Genomic DNA, 18,767 nt, shown 5'->3' on the forward strand with positions numbered 1-18,767 from the left:
TTGAAATCTCTAAAGCCATGTAAAACCCGAAGGCATTAAAATTTATTAAATGATGCAATAACAACAGAATTCTTTATTTACAATAGCATTATTTAACATCAAATAAGCAAATAGCATCGGCAAAGCAATATTAACTTGCATAAATGTATTTAAAATTTCTCTGAATATATCTACCTTTGCATAAACTGCTCACACTAGAAATACAAACATCAATGCAGGTGAACAAAGTGATGTTCAGAGTTAACTCCGCTTTGAAAATAAATCACAACCTGAAACACTGTAAGCTTTCTCCTGAAGAACCATAGTTTATATATTGCTTAATTTTACCCTTGTATAATCTTTTCATATACACACATCTCAGATGCAACTTCATGATGAACTGTACAAATAAAACCCACAAATGACATAAAGGGAAAAAATTAAATGACAGTAAATGTTTGAAGAAACGTGTCCATCATCTCTATTGAACAACATAAAGATTAAGTGATGATGCACTTATTCCAAAATTGTACACAATTCACTATACAAATATAATACATCAGACAGCTATGTAGGAATATACAATACTTAAAAACAGATCTAAGGCATTATGCTAGATTTTAGCATTTTGAGGTTCTTGCACATAGCTTTTACCTGTAGTAAGAAACTTAAAAGGTTTTGTTTTAGTCTACAAAGAAACACCAGGGAGAAAATTCTAATTAAAATCAAAGCCACTACAGTAAATTTTCTTTTGTGCAGAGAATGCTTTTGCTCTTAGGCAGCATACTACCATACAAATACTAGAAAACTTTTAAATTCACACCAACAATTAATGGCTTAAGTTGCATTTCAAAACTGATTGTGTATCTTTGGGTTCTGCGAGTGGAGCTGTGCCACCCATTTCATCTGCTAAGCCCATATGAATTCCATTTTTCAACAAAGATTAAAAAATGTATTGTATAAACTGCAAAAACATTGCTTTTAATTAATAGGCCCAAAGGGATGCCGGTGTGGGACAATATTTTCAAGATTGAGTACAAATTAATTCATTGTAGCAAAACAGCTCACTTCACTTTTTAAACTTACCACATTACATGAACACTTAACCAGGCCGTATGACCATGTATACACGCTTATTTTTCACATTATGCGCCTTTCACATTTAGTAATGTAAGTAGAACACTGATTACTTGTTCTGTTAAACAAAATCCTAGTACTTTCTCCGACAAATTTACTGTATACACGATGAAAATACTGATAATGAAGGGAATTGATTTGGCTTTTTTGTTTCTATAGTGATCAATATGATCAGAAGATTCCTTCACTCACTTTTCTTTTTCTTTAGTCAGAAGACGACAAAGTCACGATGAACCCAAACTGAGCCAAAGTGATAGGTACAACCTCCTTTCTTTCAAAATGGCAATGGATGATGGAGTATCATAATCACTATCGATGACGGGGGTTTGCAGGTCTGTCACGGAACAGGACAAATTTCCACTTGTCCACTGTGAAAAAGAATAATCTATCTGAAGAGTTTACGGTTCAGAATTGAAAATGAATATAACGCAATTATTTGCAAACTCATCTACACTTCGTGTTGCATGAAGGTGATTCAATCCAATTTAGACGTTTCTCATCCAAATAACATTTTGTCAGATACAGAATGCAAGTTTTAACGCAGATGTTGGTGTAATAATGAGGCTGCGGGTCTCAGGGCTGATGGCTAGTTGGGTTTTCCATCAGAACACAGACAAAAGGGTGGTTCAGTGACCCAGTATTCTTTCTGAGTTTGACAGCCAAATGCTGACTGCTGAAAAGCGTTGTTTCCCCAGAATCATGGCACTGCCCTCCTTAGAATCCGGCAGCACCGTCATGTTTCCTTGACGATCACGTTAAGGAAATAGACACCTTCTAAAGAAACAACCTATTTCAAACCACCACCATCATATTTCCCTCAGCCTTGATATAGAATATCTATAGTCTATTTTCAATCCCACCTGAAAAATAAAACAAAACTGATTAAATGGCAATAGAATGAACCTTTTACTCCCAAAAGGCATAGCTGATGAGACATTATAAAATGCATTGCATTTTACATGACATCCAAAAATTTGCGCTCAGGTTAGAAAGTTTGAGGGCAAGGGGTGAGGGGGAAGAAAACAGAGATCAAAAACATCAATTTCTTAATATTTCCAGTCCTCAGAAACTGATGTCAGTTTAGTAAAAGATTATTCCAGCCACAGTGGGCAAGAAAAAACAACAACACCCTAACAGTGGCCTGCTTAGTAACAGTTAGTTTTTTCTAAGATTTGTTATGAAAGAATATAAACATACAAAAATCAAGAATCGGTTCCTACAGTGGCTGCATATAATATAGGTTAGATAAATGACATTATGAGCAGAATCACAAGGTTTAGAAAACGAGAAGTCTCAAGCCTACAAATTAGGGCTAATCAAGGCATTGTGATTCTTTACAAAACACTTTTCCAGGAGACACACACGGCTAAGAAGATATCTAATTTAATACTGAAGTACCTCATTTGGAATCAACTTCACAACATGTATATCTCACAAAAATTATACAAGTAAAACACTTAAGTTTTCAACTTAAATTATTGCTTGTTTACATATAAACTGGATTTTATGTACCTTACAAAACTTCCTCATAGTCCACACCGCTTTAAAATAATCAGAAACACACGATAGTGGTGAAGTCTGTAGTGATATCTGCTATCGGTATTACATGAATCGTTATTCCCCTGACTAGGGGGGGTGGGAACCAGGAATTAATCATGCCTTAAAGCAGGTATCTTTAGCTTTTTGATATTATGCACCAATTCTGCCACTACCATAATCAGTACATGCATTATCATTGAACATTGTTGCTGCTCAGCAACCCTAACTTGCCGCCCAGATTGCTGGAAACACACCTAAGGAAATAAAGGGAGTAACTTGTTTTTTAATTGTTAGAAGGAAGAGGAAGATGACAGAGGTCAGGAGAGCCACTTAAAAAAATCAGGATTTGCTGATCGTTAGGAATCGAATTAAATAAGAATGTAGCAAACGTGTCTTTTTGGACTCGTGACTTTGCATTAAAAGTGTTACTAAAAAACCCAACCGAAGCGCCCCTTATCAACAGCCCTCTCACAGGATAGTTCTCATCTCTCACACAACTCTAATCCCATTCAGAATTGCTCGGTGCAGTTTTCTTCATCGGTCCGTCCTCTCCGACGTGCCGGCAGCGGGAAGGGCCCCTCAGAGGCCTGCATGCACCGGGCACCGTGTCCCGACCCTCCTCGTGCACTCGCCGCCCCAAAACACAGGCCTTACTCTGAAACACCAGTATGCAGACAGAACGGAATCCTTTGCACCAGAATGAGTAAGCCAAGGAAAACAAAGCCAAAAAGCAAGGTCTAGAACTAAACGGAAACAGAACAAGAGCATGGTTGTTTTTTCCTTAAATACATACATTTAAATACATTCAATCTGACATGGTTTATGAAAACTGCCTGTCAACATTTACTTCGCAGGAGAGATCTAAGTTGCACTAAGGTGAATGCAGTGAACAGACTGAGCAATGTCTGTACGCTATAGCCTCAGACTGTCGAAGAGGAGGCTGCTCCCAGCGACGAGGCCCTGCGGAGGGCAGGGCTGGGCCCAGCGGCACTGGGTGCCGGTGTGGCTGCGGCGCGACAAATGGGTGCAGCTCCTCCAACTGGGAAGGGTGTGGGGCCGGGCGCCCGCTCAGCTGGAGAAAGGAGCAACCACACCGCCCTCAGGGTCAGCAGTATTTCTGCAAAAAACAGAGATGGAGAAAGGGAGGTTTAATTGCGTTCCTAGCTTCTTTGTTCCTTCCAGCTACTGCAGGTATTGTAACAACCTGGCATGATCTGCCACTTGTAGACTCCCCGTAAATACACAGCAACATGGTCTTAGGAAGTCTCATACCTGAAGTATCTATAAAAAATATCTGGAGAAGAGGAGGCTCAGAGGAGACCTCATTGCATTCTACAACTTCCTGAAGGGAGGCTGTGATGAGGAGGAGTTTGGCCTCTTTTCCCAGGCAACAACCAGGACCTGAGGAAATGGCTATAAGTTGTATCAGAGGAGGTTTAGGTTAGACATAAGGAAGAACTTTTTCTCTCAGAGAGTGGTCAGGCACTGGAATGGCTGCCCAGGGAGGTGGTGGAGTCGCTGTTCCTGGCAGTGTTCAAGAGGCGTCTGGATGAGGAACTACAAGATATGGTTTAGTGCTTGTGGTAGCAATGGTAATGGGAGGATGGGTGGACTAGATGATCATGTAGGTCCTTTCCAACCTTGTGATTCTATGATTCTGTGAAATGCCTCTGTGCTACAAATGCACACTTTCAAAAGAAACAGCCATCCTGATTCAATTTCTCCTTCAAAAGCCATAATTAAGAAGGGGAATAAGGAAGCAAAAGAAAGCTTCCACTACCAAGCCCCAGAGATGGTCTTTACTTCATGCTTATTGCAGTGTCCTTCCTTACACAAACAGAGGACAAGCTGGTTTCAACTGAGTTAATTATCCCGTACTTTCTTCTTATTATCATTACTTTTTTAAAGCCTCAGGATGTGGTTTTCATGGTTGTTTCAAGATCGTCCCTTCCAGTGACTGCAACCTGTGTCTCTCTGCAGATTCCTGCTCCCATGTGGCTTCAGGGTCAGGCAGGTCAGACAGCTAATCTAGCTGGAAACCACTTTTTTTTTTTTTCCCCCTCAGGCTGTTTCCCACTTGTACCCAGTGGCTCCTCATTGGGCAGCCTCCCACAGTGCAGGATGCAGAGCTCAATGTTCTGGGATGGCAGCAGCAGCTTCTCTGCCACAGCCCACGTGAACAACATTTACCTATCTTCTGGAAGCCATCCACACAGTCCTTTAGACTTTACCACCCTTTTCTTTGCAATCACAGAAGGGCTAGAAGCACACCTTAACTGTCAAAGAAAGCCACTGGCAAAGCATCTCACAGATTGGGAAAGAAACATCTGAGCTTTTGTACCTAGCGTGAACGTTTAGCAAATAGTATCTCTACAGAGATGCTCAGTAAATTCTTCCAACTACACCAATTCACCAAACTACACCAGTGACCTGAATAAAAATGCTCTTTAATGCTTTTTAAAATTATTATTATATTTCTATTCTAACAAAAATCTATTTTGTAGGTGATTAAATATATAAAGGAGGGAGTAATACAAAGAAGGCACAAGTCTATTTCTAGGATTTTTTTTCCCTGCCTTTTGTTTAGATATAGCAAAAGCAAGGAGGACATTAAGGAAAATGGCAGATTACTATTTCCAGGCCAATATGGAAAGTGGGAAAAATTACTGCAAATTACTTCCATACTGATTCATATAACTTGAACATTAAACAAAAATTCTGAAGGTTTACAAAGAAGCAATCTGAAAAACCCAAAGCTTACACGGTATTCTCCAGATGTTCACTTTTAAATAAAGGCAAGTTCAAACTTTTCTTTTACAACATGAAATTAATAAAAAATAAATTGTTTCAATAACCACAAAATAAAACTTCTTAGTATTTCAGTAGCAACTACATTCAGCCTTTCAAATGAAGGGTACTTTGAGCCTTGAAAGACAGAAAATTCTGTTTTTTAATTAGTTTGAAAAACAGCTTATTGGTTAAATATTAGTATCATTCTTTCATGTCCTAAAAGCTCTGAAAATTTTATCCATGACATGTTAAAATGAAGTGAAACAGTATTAAGGACACAGAGCAGAATAGTAAACACTGAGATCTGACATCCACGGTTACAGGGATTTCAGCAATATCACAACATTTCCTGGTTATTCAGCTCTAATCAGAACGGATCCCTTTAAGTAATCCAGTTGTTGAGATCAAATTTAAGAAACAATGAAAAAGCCCTCTCCAGTCTGCCTGATGAATTTCTCAGTTTCTCATTTGTCACATTAATTTCTAGGTTTTTATATGTTAATGCCACAACTCTCAAGGGATAAAGCCCATTAATCCTCTCTTCAGCTTTCTAATTACACAGCTTGTGCTTTAATGTAAGTATCTTACATACGAGTGTAGCACAGAAGTAGTAGCTACTTAGTCTCTATTACAGGTCACAGTTCTGTAACAGATATTTATAGCACACATAAAACATTATTCATCAACATTTTCCTCACAGCCAGAGCTGCATTAGTGGAATAAAACTAAAATCACAGAGTGCCATGAGATGTACCCTTACATTACATCTTTTCTGTCTCTTTTAAAACATCCTTTAGACTTCGCTTTCTTCTCTTATCTTTCCTCACTCGTATCCTATGTTTTATTCTCTGCATTTAGCTTCTCTTGATGCATGACATCTAACTGGTTCAGCAACACACTGGTTAGGAAGACCACAAATGTAACTCCTCAGTGTAGGACGGCTTCCACTATAGCAGAATACATTGCATCTTTCTGTTAAGCTCAAAAATGACCATGAGATTGCTGCAGGAAGAATCCTGTATGCACAGATCCTCCACTCCCAGAGACAGACACTGCTCACAGGAACCAATGAGCTGTGTCAAGAAATTCTTTTTGGGAAGTTTTAAACAGGTGTGTAAAAAGAGGTGGCTACTTCTTCCTCAGCACCTTCACTGCCTTCATTTCCTTTTATCTTAATATATCTGCAGTCACTTACTGTTTTGCTTTCCCCTATTACTCATTTTTTTCCCCCTAACAATTGAAAACTTTGAATTTTGCTTTTGGATTCAGCATAAAAGGGATTAAAAAAAAATTAAATCAATCTTTCTGATTTCAACACTGCATGCAAGTAGATGGCAGTAAGGGATTAAATTAAGAATGGACTTCAAGCAGGTTACAAAGCAACTCCTGGAGACATCATGGTTCGATCTGCCTGTTCTGATTACTTTTGAAGATAACTTCTTGCAAAGTGTGTGTCATAGGCCAACAACCTAAATAAAAACCATCTCTCTTACAGTGTTTCATATTCAGATCTCTGCCTCTTGCTGCCAAAATCTCGCTATGCTCTCTGGTCATTTTCCAAATGTTAGCCTACTCAAATCACCTTTGTACAAAAGCTTCCCAATAGATAAAAAATGAAACAGAATAAAGAAGCTAGTGCCCTGTGATCAAACATTTGCCCAGTGCTGTGCACCAAGTTGTTCAGGAAACGGATGCATGTAAAGCAGTGTGTGTTAAAGCCTTACCATCCCTTCCTTCTGAGGAGCAGAAGTCGGGAGAGCAGGGCAGCAGCCACTAGATGGTGCCTCCCCTTGCTGCCTGCCTGCACACTGCTGGCACAGGCTCTTCGTCCTGAGAACCACCTGTATATTATTTTCCAGCACACGGGTTTCCACGTGAGGCTGTATAGAAAGGTCAGCTTCGTGCTTTCAGATGGGTTTGCACAGTTGCACGCAGGGAAAATCAAATCCCGTTTCAAATCAATTCAGGTCTCAAAATATTGGGTTTGTTGTAACAAACTTATTTTAAAAGAAGGTTATTTCATTAAAGAAAAGTCTTCCACTGAGGAGTGGCCCAAAAAAAGCACCTCATTCACCTGGCCACACGCCGAAATCTCTACCATGTCTGTCCTTAAGCACTGTTACTGCCTGGAACACAAATCTCTTTTCAACTAAGCAAACTAATTACACCGTCAGTTGGAGATTTGTGTGCAAATGAGTTCAATACCACCACTCTTCAAGAACAGAAAGTAATAAATTAAATAATTCATGAAATTTTTGCCCTACGAATAATGCAAGGAGAAGTGGAAAAACACTTAGGCAGGATGAAACATGAAATGGGTTAAGCATGCAGCAGTGCAAATATACATCAACACTCTTTCCCATCATCAGCAAAATAGTCATGTAATTGCTCTTAGAAAGCAAATACAACTGTAAATAAAAGCCTGCTGAATGCATCTGTCTGTTAATTCAATAATGTAATGTATTCTGTTAATGTAAATGTATTCTGTATTCACTCCAATAATGCTAGTGGGATCAAAGGAGGAACTTAATACAGATGTCACCTAAAGATGAATTCAAAAAATTAACTGTATAAGACTTAATTACTAGCACCCTAGGTACTCTTTGTAAATAAAAAGATACTGCATCCACTCTAGGCCACAGTATATTCATAGCTCAGTAGCCTCTGTATGCCACCTCTTACCCGTGTTGCATCTCCGTCCTGCTTTATCATATCCATTCCAGGCAGCTGGTTTGGAAATAGATTGCCTCCCCTCATAGCAGGATCACTAACCTATTGGTAACAAGATATTAAGGAGAATGAATTAAAAGTATGTTGGGAAAAGGAGTGGAAGTTAAAGTAACATAAACCACTTGCATATATCAACAACTATATTTGAAGTGACAGTAATCAGAAAAGCAACCATAGAGCTGAGCACCCTTCTTGTGCTCAAGCAGCATGTTTGACTCATATTATTCTGCTTCACAGTCAACAACGAAGATTTCACTCCTGAAACTATAACCTCTGTGCGTATTGAACAAAACAGGCTCCATAAATTAGGGCAGTAATATTTGTAAGAGGACTCGTCTGCTATGAAAGTCCTGAAAGCAGAAACATGTAACTACTTTCCTAATCTCAATGATACACAGTTTTTCTGTTTTTACAAACCACCAGGAGATTTTTTAAAGCCCGGTAACGCACAGGCTGAATTGCACTGACTACTGATTTAGTGTTAATAACACTTTTTTTTTTCTTCTTTTTTCTTATGAACAATGGGAGGAAGATAGCATTAAACAGGAAAACCTGCAGCTGCGTGCTTTCCTAATTGGATGGGCTCAAAAATTTTATGAGCAGCCACAGGAAAATATCAAAGCTGTGTATGTCTGCACAACTAAAGCGTCTGTCACGCTTAGTTATGTGGAAAGGGTGGCTTGCCAAATTTACAGTCTTAATCAAAGGATTAAATCTTACCATGTAGGAACTGATGTAAAACACAAATCACAGCCCGTCAGCAAGGGGCTGAAGCATTACAAGATCTCTTCCTTACAAGTTTTAAAGGGAAAAACACATCTCCCTGGAGAGTCTTGGTTAACTCATTTCTCTCTCACTTCCCTCAGTCTAGGCATAGGTGACAACAGTGAAGAGAGTCCCCTCTAGATTTTGCTGGAAGGAAAAGGCTGTTTTCTGTGTCACCTGCCCGTTAGGACTCTTGGTTGCCAAGGAGAGGAGGCTGTGCCACTGCTCACTTCAGCTGCGGCAGCTTGCTGCAGCAAGGGAAGAAGACTTCAATTTACCACACCAAAGTCCTCTTGTTTCGGGTCCTCCTGACTGTTTCTGTTGCTACTCACTGATTTTGCAGAGTTGCAAAGCTCACTGCAATAATATGACTGGAAAGGTGGTTTCAAACGCTACCAGAGACAAGATTGCTGTCTAACAGGAAAGGTTACATCTTTTTAAAAATGTTTTAAAGCTTAAATATTTTTCCAACGAAATTTTCAACTCTAAAAAAACTCAGCGAAGCACTGGAAGCACTCCTAGCGATGCCATCCACTTTTTATAGGAGATGGACAAATTTTTTTAAGCTTGAATAAGAAGATTTACATCAGAAAGGAAAAGAATCACACTATTTCATTTTGAAACAAAGTAAAAACAGGTCCAACTGTCTTTTCTGTTTTGTTCACTAGACAAAGGAAGAAAAAATAAATAAAAAGCAAAGCCACAAAACTGTATCCTACTATTTTGCAACAAAAATATGAATGTGTGATATGCACCGTGGCAGAGTTAGGAGAGTCATGGAAAAAGAAGCTGTGTGAAGTTCCAGTCACAGAATCTCCTTGCTAGTGATGACACAAAAATCCTGACTTGTAAGGTAACAGGTAAAAAAAAACCCAACCAATCAACAAAACAACCCTACAGTGTTTTGTTACGTGGATGTATTTTCTTCAGAAGACCTTGAAACATAAAATATCCCACAGGAACTTCTGTGACTGCAACAATTCAATCAGAAAAGTAAGGAAAAAGACAAAGAAATTGAGGAGCATTTATCATCTTTTTGAAGGCCAGTAAAATGGTGTAACTATATATATGAAATGTGTCTAAAACAAAGTAGGACATGTTTTTCAACCCTTTTGCATTTAAACACATTACTACAGCTGCCTGATGATAAAATGGAACTATTTACAACATGTCTATAAGAAAAGTTTTCTTCCACTGTACGGCTCCCTTCATCCAGGATGCTGAATAAAATCAAAATACTCTTTCATGGTAATTCTCAGTAAATGCCACAATAGCTCTGACCTCAGGATTGCTGCACCTATGAACAAAGAGCTCCTCTGATCAGACAACTAGAAAGTGGTTTATTTCATGAACTGAAACATTTCTTCTCTTGCAGAGGCTTCGAATTGCTTCTCTGACAGTCCAGTAAGTAACACGTGTCCATGAGGCAGAATACATAAAAGGCAAAAACACAGCAGCAGTCCATTGCGTGAACAAGATGACTACGATGAGGAGACAGTAAGGTACATTAATGGTGCAGCACGGGGAAGGTTTAGACTTTCTTGGCCCTAGAGAAGCTGTTTTGAACATAAGGAACTGCACTGACCTGGCAGCCAGCAATTCAGCTAATGCTAATTCCTAGAAGACGTACTAGGAAGCCTGGACAGCTTTAATGTAATTATAAAGGAGAAGATGATACTGAGACAAGGTCTCATCCCTCAAGTATGTGAAAGTCTCTAAGCATCAAACATAGCAAGACAGGGTGAGCACAACATTTTGGGCATAATCTTCATTTTCTACATGGTGCTGCTGGCAGCCTAGGTAACAAACAAGAGAAGCTGGAGATTAACCAGTACGAGTAGCTAAACGTGAAATTTTGTATTTCTGAGCCCAGGATATGACTGCACAGTGAGACAGGAGACAAAGCCAAACAAATCTGTTTGGTACCAGAGGTAACACACCTGTTTCTCAGTGGGTAAATCAGCCCACACATGGATTTTTACTAACACATAGTATCTATTATTCCAAAATCATTCCAATAATACGTGAAGTGCCTTTTGAACAGACTACAGCATGACTATTATTCATTGCGGTTAGAAAGAAATGAGCATGCAAAGTTAAAATGATGTCTTACAGAACAAAAAAAAACCCATAAAGCAGAGAAAGTAGATAACAATGAATAAGTAAAAACATAGGTGCCAGTGTAAAAAAAAGAAAGAATGAATAAATGAAATAGCCGTCAGCAGAATTAGAGAAAATACAGTCATTCTGAAAATCACCAGTTACAAAAAAAAAAGCTTAGCACGGCGTAAGTAAATTGCAAAGTAAAGATTCCAAGTTGTAAAATAATATACCTGTAAAACAGGCAAAAAAAATCTACTCATTGTTAATGTACGAGTATTTATTTATTCCTGCCTCTCTAAAAAGAAAATGTGAAGCAGCACACCAAGCATTCCTGGAGAGAAAAAAGTAGTGCTTTGTGGCACAGAAGTGGCCTCCCAGCTGCCAGCTGGTCACATCTGACCTAGATGAAACATAAAAACATTTGCTAGCAGACTGCAGATGACACAGCGTTGGGGTGGTAAATCAGGAGGAAAACAGGTTAATGTTACACAATGAGCCAATCTACCTTTGCTAAACAGACTTAATCTGACAAATGCAACTGAGTGTGGACAAAGGGAAGGGAATACACATTTGGAACAAAGAATGTAGGTTTTGTTTATGCCGCATCTAGCAGATCCATATGATATGGGTATCGTGTTGTGGGTTTCAGTATGAGCTCTCTGGTGTGGCACTGTCACAAACAGAGGTAAGGCAATCCCTCTCTGTTCTGAAAGAGAAATTACAAGCAGAATGTGACTTCAGACAGTTACTGTGCGTGCTTCTAGAAAGATAATGGAGTTTAAAGTACATTCACAACAGGGACTGGAGGGCTGAAAAGTAAATATTGAGATGAATAAAGAAATTCAACCTATCTAGTTTACTGGAAGTTAGATAAATGTTATCTTGAAACAAGATCTAGTAGTCTAACAGGAAGGAAAATCAGTGCAGCAACTGTGCCAGTGGAAACAGCCGTCTGCATGGAAGTCTTTGAGATAAAACCAGATCTCCTTTCATAAAGTTAAATTTCTTAGTTCAGGTTCCTGGGGAAAACTACGGAGCATGGGCATGCTGATAAATCAAAATGCGCTGTCCTCTTCAAACTCAACTCCTTTTTTAACTGTTGTTTTCTACATTAAAATTTTTTAAGAGCACGTGCTTGGGAACTAGTAATAATAATTTAAAAGTTTGCTAAAGTTGGACTTAACAAGTGGAAGTATCAGAGAAGGTGACAGATTTGGCAGTATCAGAATTACTTCAGGTCACCAGTAGGCAGCAGCTGTAGGAGACAAATGTGATCTGGGGCTATATCTGTCAGTGTGCTCTGAGAGAAATGGGGAAGAACTAGTGTTATGCACATGGCACTGGTGTTTGGGAGATACTGATTCAAACCAGAACAGCTGCAGTTGAAAAAAAAAGGAATGTAAAGAGTACAAGAAGAGACAGAAACAGCCTGACTTGTTTAACTAAGAAAAAAAAAATAAAATTCACCCAAAAACCCAGAAAAACAACTATATAAACACAAAACAACATGAAAACAACAGAATTGTGTTAATAGAATGGCTCTTTTTAAAATACAGAAAGAGAAAAAGCTAAAGGGCAATACTAGAGAAGGAAATAGCCTGTTGCCAAATTTAGGCTGGAAAAAAAGACAATTATTAACAAGTAAATGATATGGCCAGCTTTAAAGTGTAATTTAATTATCTCAGAAAAAAATGTTTGCAATTTTGTTGACCATAGCAGTAGAAAGTACCAGAAGACATAGGTGGTATGCCTGCCAGCATTTCTAAGAAAAGTCTGTCATTTGAAATCTGCACATTAAACAAACCAAAGTTCAGTTCTGAAACAAGCATACGAATCTGTTAAGAGGACTTGTTTGCCAAGTATTTTTAATGTACCACATGCATTTAATGATGAGCCTACAAATGAAAATGTTATTTCCCTTATATCAGACTAGCAGTCCCAAATGAAAACAAAATGTGCATATCTCTCCTTCACAGAAAATAACAGGTTACTTACTGGTTTAGCAATCTGTTTTATATGCACCACATTACAAGAAGTGTGGATTTGGAGCTTACAAAGATGCCAGCATGATAGTTGTTGAAGTTGACTGCTTGTGCTCTCGTACTACAAAGAAGCAGAAGCATTTTCCACTTTGCCCATGCCAGCATATTTCATTCTTACCTGCCTGCCATTCAGCCTTAGCTTCGAGGGCCGAGCACAGACATGGGCCCAACCACTGTGCTGTGGCAACTTACCTACTGAGAACAGGAGCTAGACTGGCACACATTTTCCACAGAAGTCCAGGAGCTAGTACTGTACTAGCTATAGTGCTGCTAGCTCAAATGGGAAATTTAGTTGTGAATGATGCTCTCTATCTCATTAGTCACTGGTTATCTGAGTGCAGAGCTAAAAACAAAGCCTTTTTAACATAAACATTTCTTAAGAAAACTAATAAAAGAAACATAATGGCTTACAGCAGTTACAGCCCAACACAGTGGACCTAAAAAACTACTGAAAGTCACAGAAAATCCTCTAGCTGTCGTCTCAAGTCCTTAAATTCTCACCTGCTCAGGACCCATGGAGGACAACCCTGATGTAGGCACAGAGGTCGCTGAGGTCATGCTGATCTGCCCTGTCATCTGGTTCATGTTGTTCATACCACTTGTGTTGGTTGCCATGGATACATTGATGTTCATGTTATTATTGTACATGCTGGTGCTTGCTTGCTGCCCAAAATGTGGTGGGGACTGTTGTGAAAACATGCTATAGCAAGGAATGGAAAAAGCAATGTGTCAGAATGCTGAAGCCACTAGGAAACTGCTCTCTTTTTAATATATTTTAAGCTAGAATTTGTACATACTGTTGTTTTTCCCAACCTCAAAAAAAAAAAAAAAAAAAAAAAAGACTAGTTTTCAGCTGCATCAGTGTCTAAGGAATAGATTTTCAAAATGTAAGTTCCCATGTCTGTGCATAAAAACACATGCCTTTGCGTGTGAAACTATGGCAGAGTACAAATCTGTTATGTGTATGCAATAACAGCCAATTAGCTGCTGAAATTTGTCTTCACATATTCTAAATATATTCAGGAAAGCAATTTTTGGAGGGAAAGGAAAACATCTTTTTTCCCCTCCATCTTTAGCAAAGCATGGGACTGCTAAATCAGTATTGGATTTGATCTAATCAGCTTTCTTTTCGCAGCAGAGGCTATTCACACATATGTATATCAGATTTGCACACACAATTATGGCAAGTGGGCTCACAAATATAGACATGCAGTTGTGCAGAAATTTATTTACTAAATCTTAGCGTCAGAAAAATGTGGCACTGTAAGAAACTACAGAACAGTCTGAGACAATTGCCCTTTATGCTCTTATAAGGATATTTCTGAACAGCATTAAGTGTAACTGTGAAAGATTTCATCCCAGATTTTACTCAAAGCCAAGTGCTTTCTGGATGGTATCTTCCTTCTTGTTGTGTTAAAAGTCACGAGAGGGCTTTTATATTTCCTAAAGACACTCCATTATTTACACATCAGTCTTTTCCACTCTTTAAACATACTCCAGCAGTCTATGAAGGAATTACTGCTGAAGATGTGCCTTTTTAGAAGATCTGAAGCACTGCAGGAGGACTGCTGCATGTCAGGTTGCACACAGAAGCCACCTCCACATCAACAGCTGACTTTCACCCTCCAAATGAGAAAATCTTTTCAGGATTAGTGGCTCAACCTTGCACCCAGGTACTCCATTATGCTATTGCCACCCACTTTCTTTACAGAGCCCTTTGTGGAATGCAGCTGCATTCCAGGCGCAGGACCAAAGTCCAAAAGTCCCGCAATTCTCTTCCTTCTATTCTCTTTTCAGGCCTCCAAACCCCATTTTTAAGTTGTTATCTGGATGGCTGAAAGAGTACACTACAGATCATTGTGAATACCCAGTGGCTTGTGTAAAAACATTTGACACGTCTCCACTGTTCAACAAGCCAGCCATTAGTCTGCCCCTGCTGCAGTTTCAGCAGAAGCCTTGGCAGCAGTAGCTCTGTCTCCTGCAGATGCTTCAGGAAGACAGTGAGGGAGAGGTACAGACAAGGATCAGGATGAGAGATAAATCGGTTGCTCTAAGGAGAACTCGGATCAGCCTCATCACTGAAATACTGTTTTTCTGGGTTTATTAAATATATATAAACAAGCAGGAAAAAGATTTGTTGTTGAGCTGGGACAGTAAAAGCAGCCTGAGAGCTTTGGGATGAGGAGACCACTGTGCTAGAGACCTGTAAGCACTTCAGCCTCAATTGACAGAGGTCAGTTACACAACAACCTGACTGATCTTCCCATGTTCCACTGAAAAACACAGATCACTGCCATCCGGAAACTCCTTGCTGCCTACACAATGTGTTCAACACCCAACCCATTTAATGAGGACAGGCTGATTATAATAGTTGACTGGGCACGGGCCTCAATTGGAAAGGTGATTGCATGCATGAGGCATGCTACATTGCTCTCAGAGAATGATAGCTGATCCCAAATATGTGCAAGTACTGGATTGAACCTGGTTGCACTCCAGCGTTTGAAGTGGGAAGTGATATCCAGTCACCATAATTCCTAGAGCAGTATAGAATGCATAGGCTATGGCTCAGCCTGATCCAGCCATGTGGAAAGCACTGTGGGAGCACAACATTAAAATCATATGCAGAAGAAATGCATCCACACAAATGTTAGGAGCTGGAGCTCACTGTGCAGCACAGTTGCTTCTTAAGAACAGTTTTTTATCAGTTATCAGAGACAAAGCAATGCATTGTGTGGATGCACATCTTTTAGCTATGCACTCGCTTTGCCCTGTATGAAGACAGTATTTAAACCAATTCATCAAGCCAAGTTGAAAACAAATTTCTTTGAGGACAGACCGTTAGTAGCAAACAAATACATTTAAACAACGCCATAAATAAGTGTAGACCATAAATTACTGCGTTATGCTGTATGCTCATTTTTGTTTTGTTCTGGATTTACCTGTTTCCACCCATATTCCCTTGTGCCCACCCATTCATCTCTGTAGAGGACTGATAGGCAGGATTAGCCTGAGTCTGCTGAATCATGGGGCTTTGTGTATGAGCCAGTCTTGGGGACATCAGTGGACTCTGAGGAGTGGTGGCCCCTGTGAAGCCTGGATCAGGCTGCTGACTAATTCCTAAAAAATAAGGAGAGAAAATTAGGCAACGTACACTCAACGTTTAAAAAAACAAGAGCTCAAACCTGCAGACTTGTCTTTGTACTTATGTCACCTGGAACCTATAACCTTGCACCTTAACGTAGGACCTAGACTTAAAGCAAGATGTCATCAACTCAATACTACACATATAACTGCAGAAATTGTTTTGCTTGAGTATGTTGGCTACTCGTGTGTCCCAACCATACATGCACTCATCCCACTAGAGACCACAAACAGAAACACTGTGAAGTGAATTCTTTGCAGAAACTGCAGTCAAACAAATAAACCATTTGTTCTGCACACGAACCCACTTTTGTGAAAGAAGTTATGCAATACCCATTTACTGCATAACTTTTAAACATTTGGTTAGAATTTTTAAGTTTTTCTAAAGTTCCTAGAGCCCTAGCACCTTGATTTCTCTGTCCACACAAAACTAGACAATGCCATTTTGTGAAAGCATTTAATGATTTTGTAAAATGAAAAAAATATCTAGATGAAGAAAACAACTTAGGCTGTAAAATGCCAATTACGTGCAGAAATTTTGTTTTCAACCAAGACATTTTGGTCTTCAGTTCTTCAAGAACAGCACACTCAACAGAAACAATCCCCTCAATGTTGGCATATGACTCGGGTGGTATGAAACCAATTTCTATATTCGCTGTCTGCATGACAACTCTGTATCTGAGTTTGTGTTATAAAAGGAGAATATCTTCATATCTCTTCATTTTCATAAAGCAATTACAAACACATAGAGGGAAAGCACAGCTATGATTTAGAAGACGGTTTGAAGTATAACAAACCAGTAACAATAGATAGCAAATTTAGAATTGAGTGGAAATAATTTGTTTTGATTTTATCAAAAGAACTTCAAATTATTTTCTACAACTTTTACTCTCACTTAGTAGTAATGTAACTTTTACAACTTTTTACAGATCTACTACTTATACAGAGCTAGATACAGCTTTGTAAAGCATACAGATAAAATTGTATTAGCTATCATATTACACACAGGTTCAAGGACGGAGACAGAAATGTCCTATCTGAAACTAATTTTTATTACTTAAACTCAATAGCTAGTTGTTAATTTTACATTATACAAAGGATTGGAAAGATTTAGGAAGAATCTGTTGGGTATTAAAGCAATACTTCATTACAAAAATGTAAAAAACTCCCAACCAATATAAAAATGATGTTAAAGGATCACGTTCAGCTTTGTATGCTGTTTCATATGGTTTGCTGGCATAAATTCACATTCTTTGTTTGAGCTTTTACTGGACAAATTGATTTGTTTAGTCAAAATACAGAGTCTATCAAGTCTATAATACATATACTTCCACACTTGCATACACATTTGTACACTCATGTATCTATGCACATAAACAATCACACAGATTACACTCCTGGTATTGCTCAAGAGAAGAGTAGATCTCAGGGTGGTATTTGAGCTAGAAGAGTGGCAAGTACCATTTACATTTGAGGACGTCTGTGAAGCCCAAACCTCTACTCCTCCGTGGGGAGCTGGGCAAGGAAGGGGCTGCGGGATGGGATCTTGGGGAGTCAGTAGGGATAAAGGAGCGCTGAAATTACAGAATAAAGACAGGTAGAACCAGTACCATAGTTTGGAGGAAATGGGAACTGCTGTGCGTTCGCCTGTGGGATCCGTGGGTTGCTCATGGTTGCTGGTATGCCCCCTGTAGCAACCATGCTGGGGGTCATGCTCAAGCCCTGCCCTCGCATCATCAGTGTCCGCTGCTGCACCTGCTGCTGCTGCTGCATCTGCCGCTGCCGCAGGTGCTGGCTCAGGATCTCCCGTTGCCTCTGCGCTAGCATCTGTGCGTTGATGGGGCCCTGTAGGAAAATCACCATTACTTGTTAATAACTCCTGCAAAGGTGACACCACTGGAGCAGTCAGGGAGATCCCAGCTCTTTCTTCATCCCCACCACACACCTAACATCAAATGCGGAAAAATCACCTTGCTAATGCTTCAGCTGAAAGGGTTGATAACTGCAGGGCAAGGGGAAATGGTTTTAAGTTGAGGGAGGAGAGATTTAGATTGGATGTCAGGGAGAAGTTCTTCACAGAGAGAGTGGTGAGGTGCTGGAACAGGCTGCCCAGAGAGGTTGTGGATGCCCCGTCCCTGGAGGTGTTCAAGGCCAGATTGGATGGGGCCTTGGGCAGCCTGGTTTAGTATTGAATGGGAGGTTGGTGGCCCTGCATGTGGCAAGGGGTTGGAGATTCACGATCCTTGAGGTCCCTTCCAACCTTGGCCATCCTGTGATTCTGTGATTCCGTGATTCTGCTGGCAATGATTTTTCCAACAGCACAAGTGTCATCAACAGAAATAATAACGGCATTTAATGCTGCAGCAATTTCTAATTGCAAAGAGGGCTCATTGAAAAAAAATGCAGTTTTAGGAAATGAGAAGTCTGGTTAAAAATGCAGTCATACCTACTTCTAGTAAGTAACCATGCAGCTTGGGTAAATATGGGGCTCTCAGAAATAAAATAACAAAGAAAATACCACTAAAACAGTAAAATATCATT

General features: G+C 39.5%; 1 protein-coding gene across 11 annotated transcripts in view; it reads right to left on the reverse strand.

Moving 5' to 3' along the window:
* The window catches only part of NCOA2 (nuclear receptor coactivator 2), a 188,560-nt gene continuing 169,793 nt past the window's right edge, over positions 1-18,767 (reverse strand). For all 11 annotated transcript variants that reach the window (XM_085221244.1, XM_085221240.1, XM_085221246.1 and 8 more), the window contains 5 exons: positions 17,837-18,071; positions 16,025-16,202; positions 13,587-13,785; positions 8,128-8,217; positions 1-3,772 (listed from right to left, as the gene is read on the reverse strand). In XM_085221244.1, the coding sequence (XP_085077370.1) occupies positions 3,761-3,772; positions 8,128-8,217; positions 13,587-13,785; positions 16,025-16,202; positions 17,837-18,071 (714 nt within the window). In that variant the 3' untranslated portion in view covers positions 1-3,760. The remainder of the gene's footprint in view (positions 3,773-8,127; positions 8,218-13,586; positions 13,786-16,024; positions 16,203-17,836; positions 18,072-18,767) is intronic.

Source organism: Meleagris gallopavo, chromosome 3 (assembly GCF_905368555.1).
Source record: "Meleagris gallopavo chromosome 3, MGAL_WU_HG_1.1, whole genome shotgun sequence".
Lineage (NCBI taxonomy): Eukaryota > Metazoa > Chordata > Aves > Galliformes > Phasianidae > Meleagris > Meleagris gallopavo.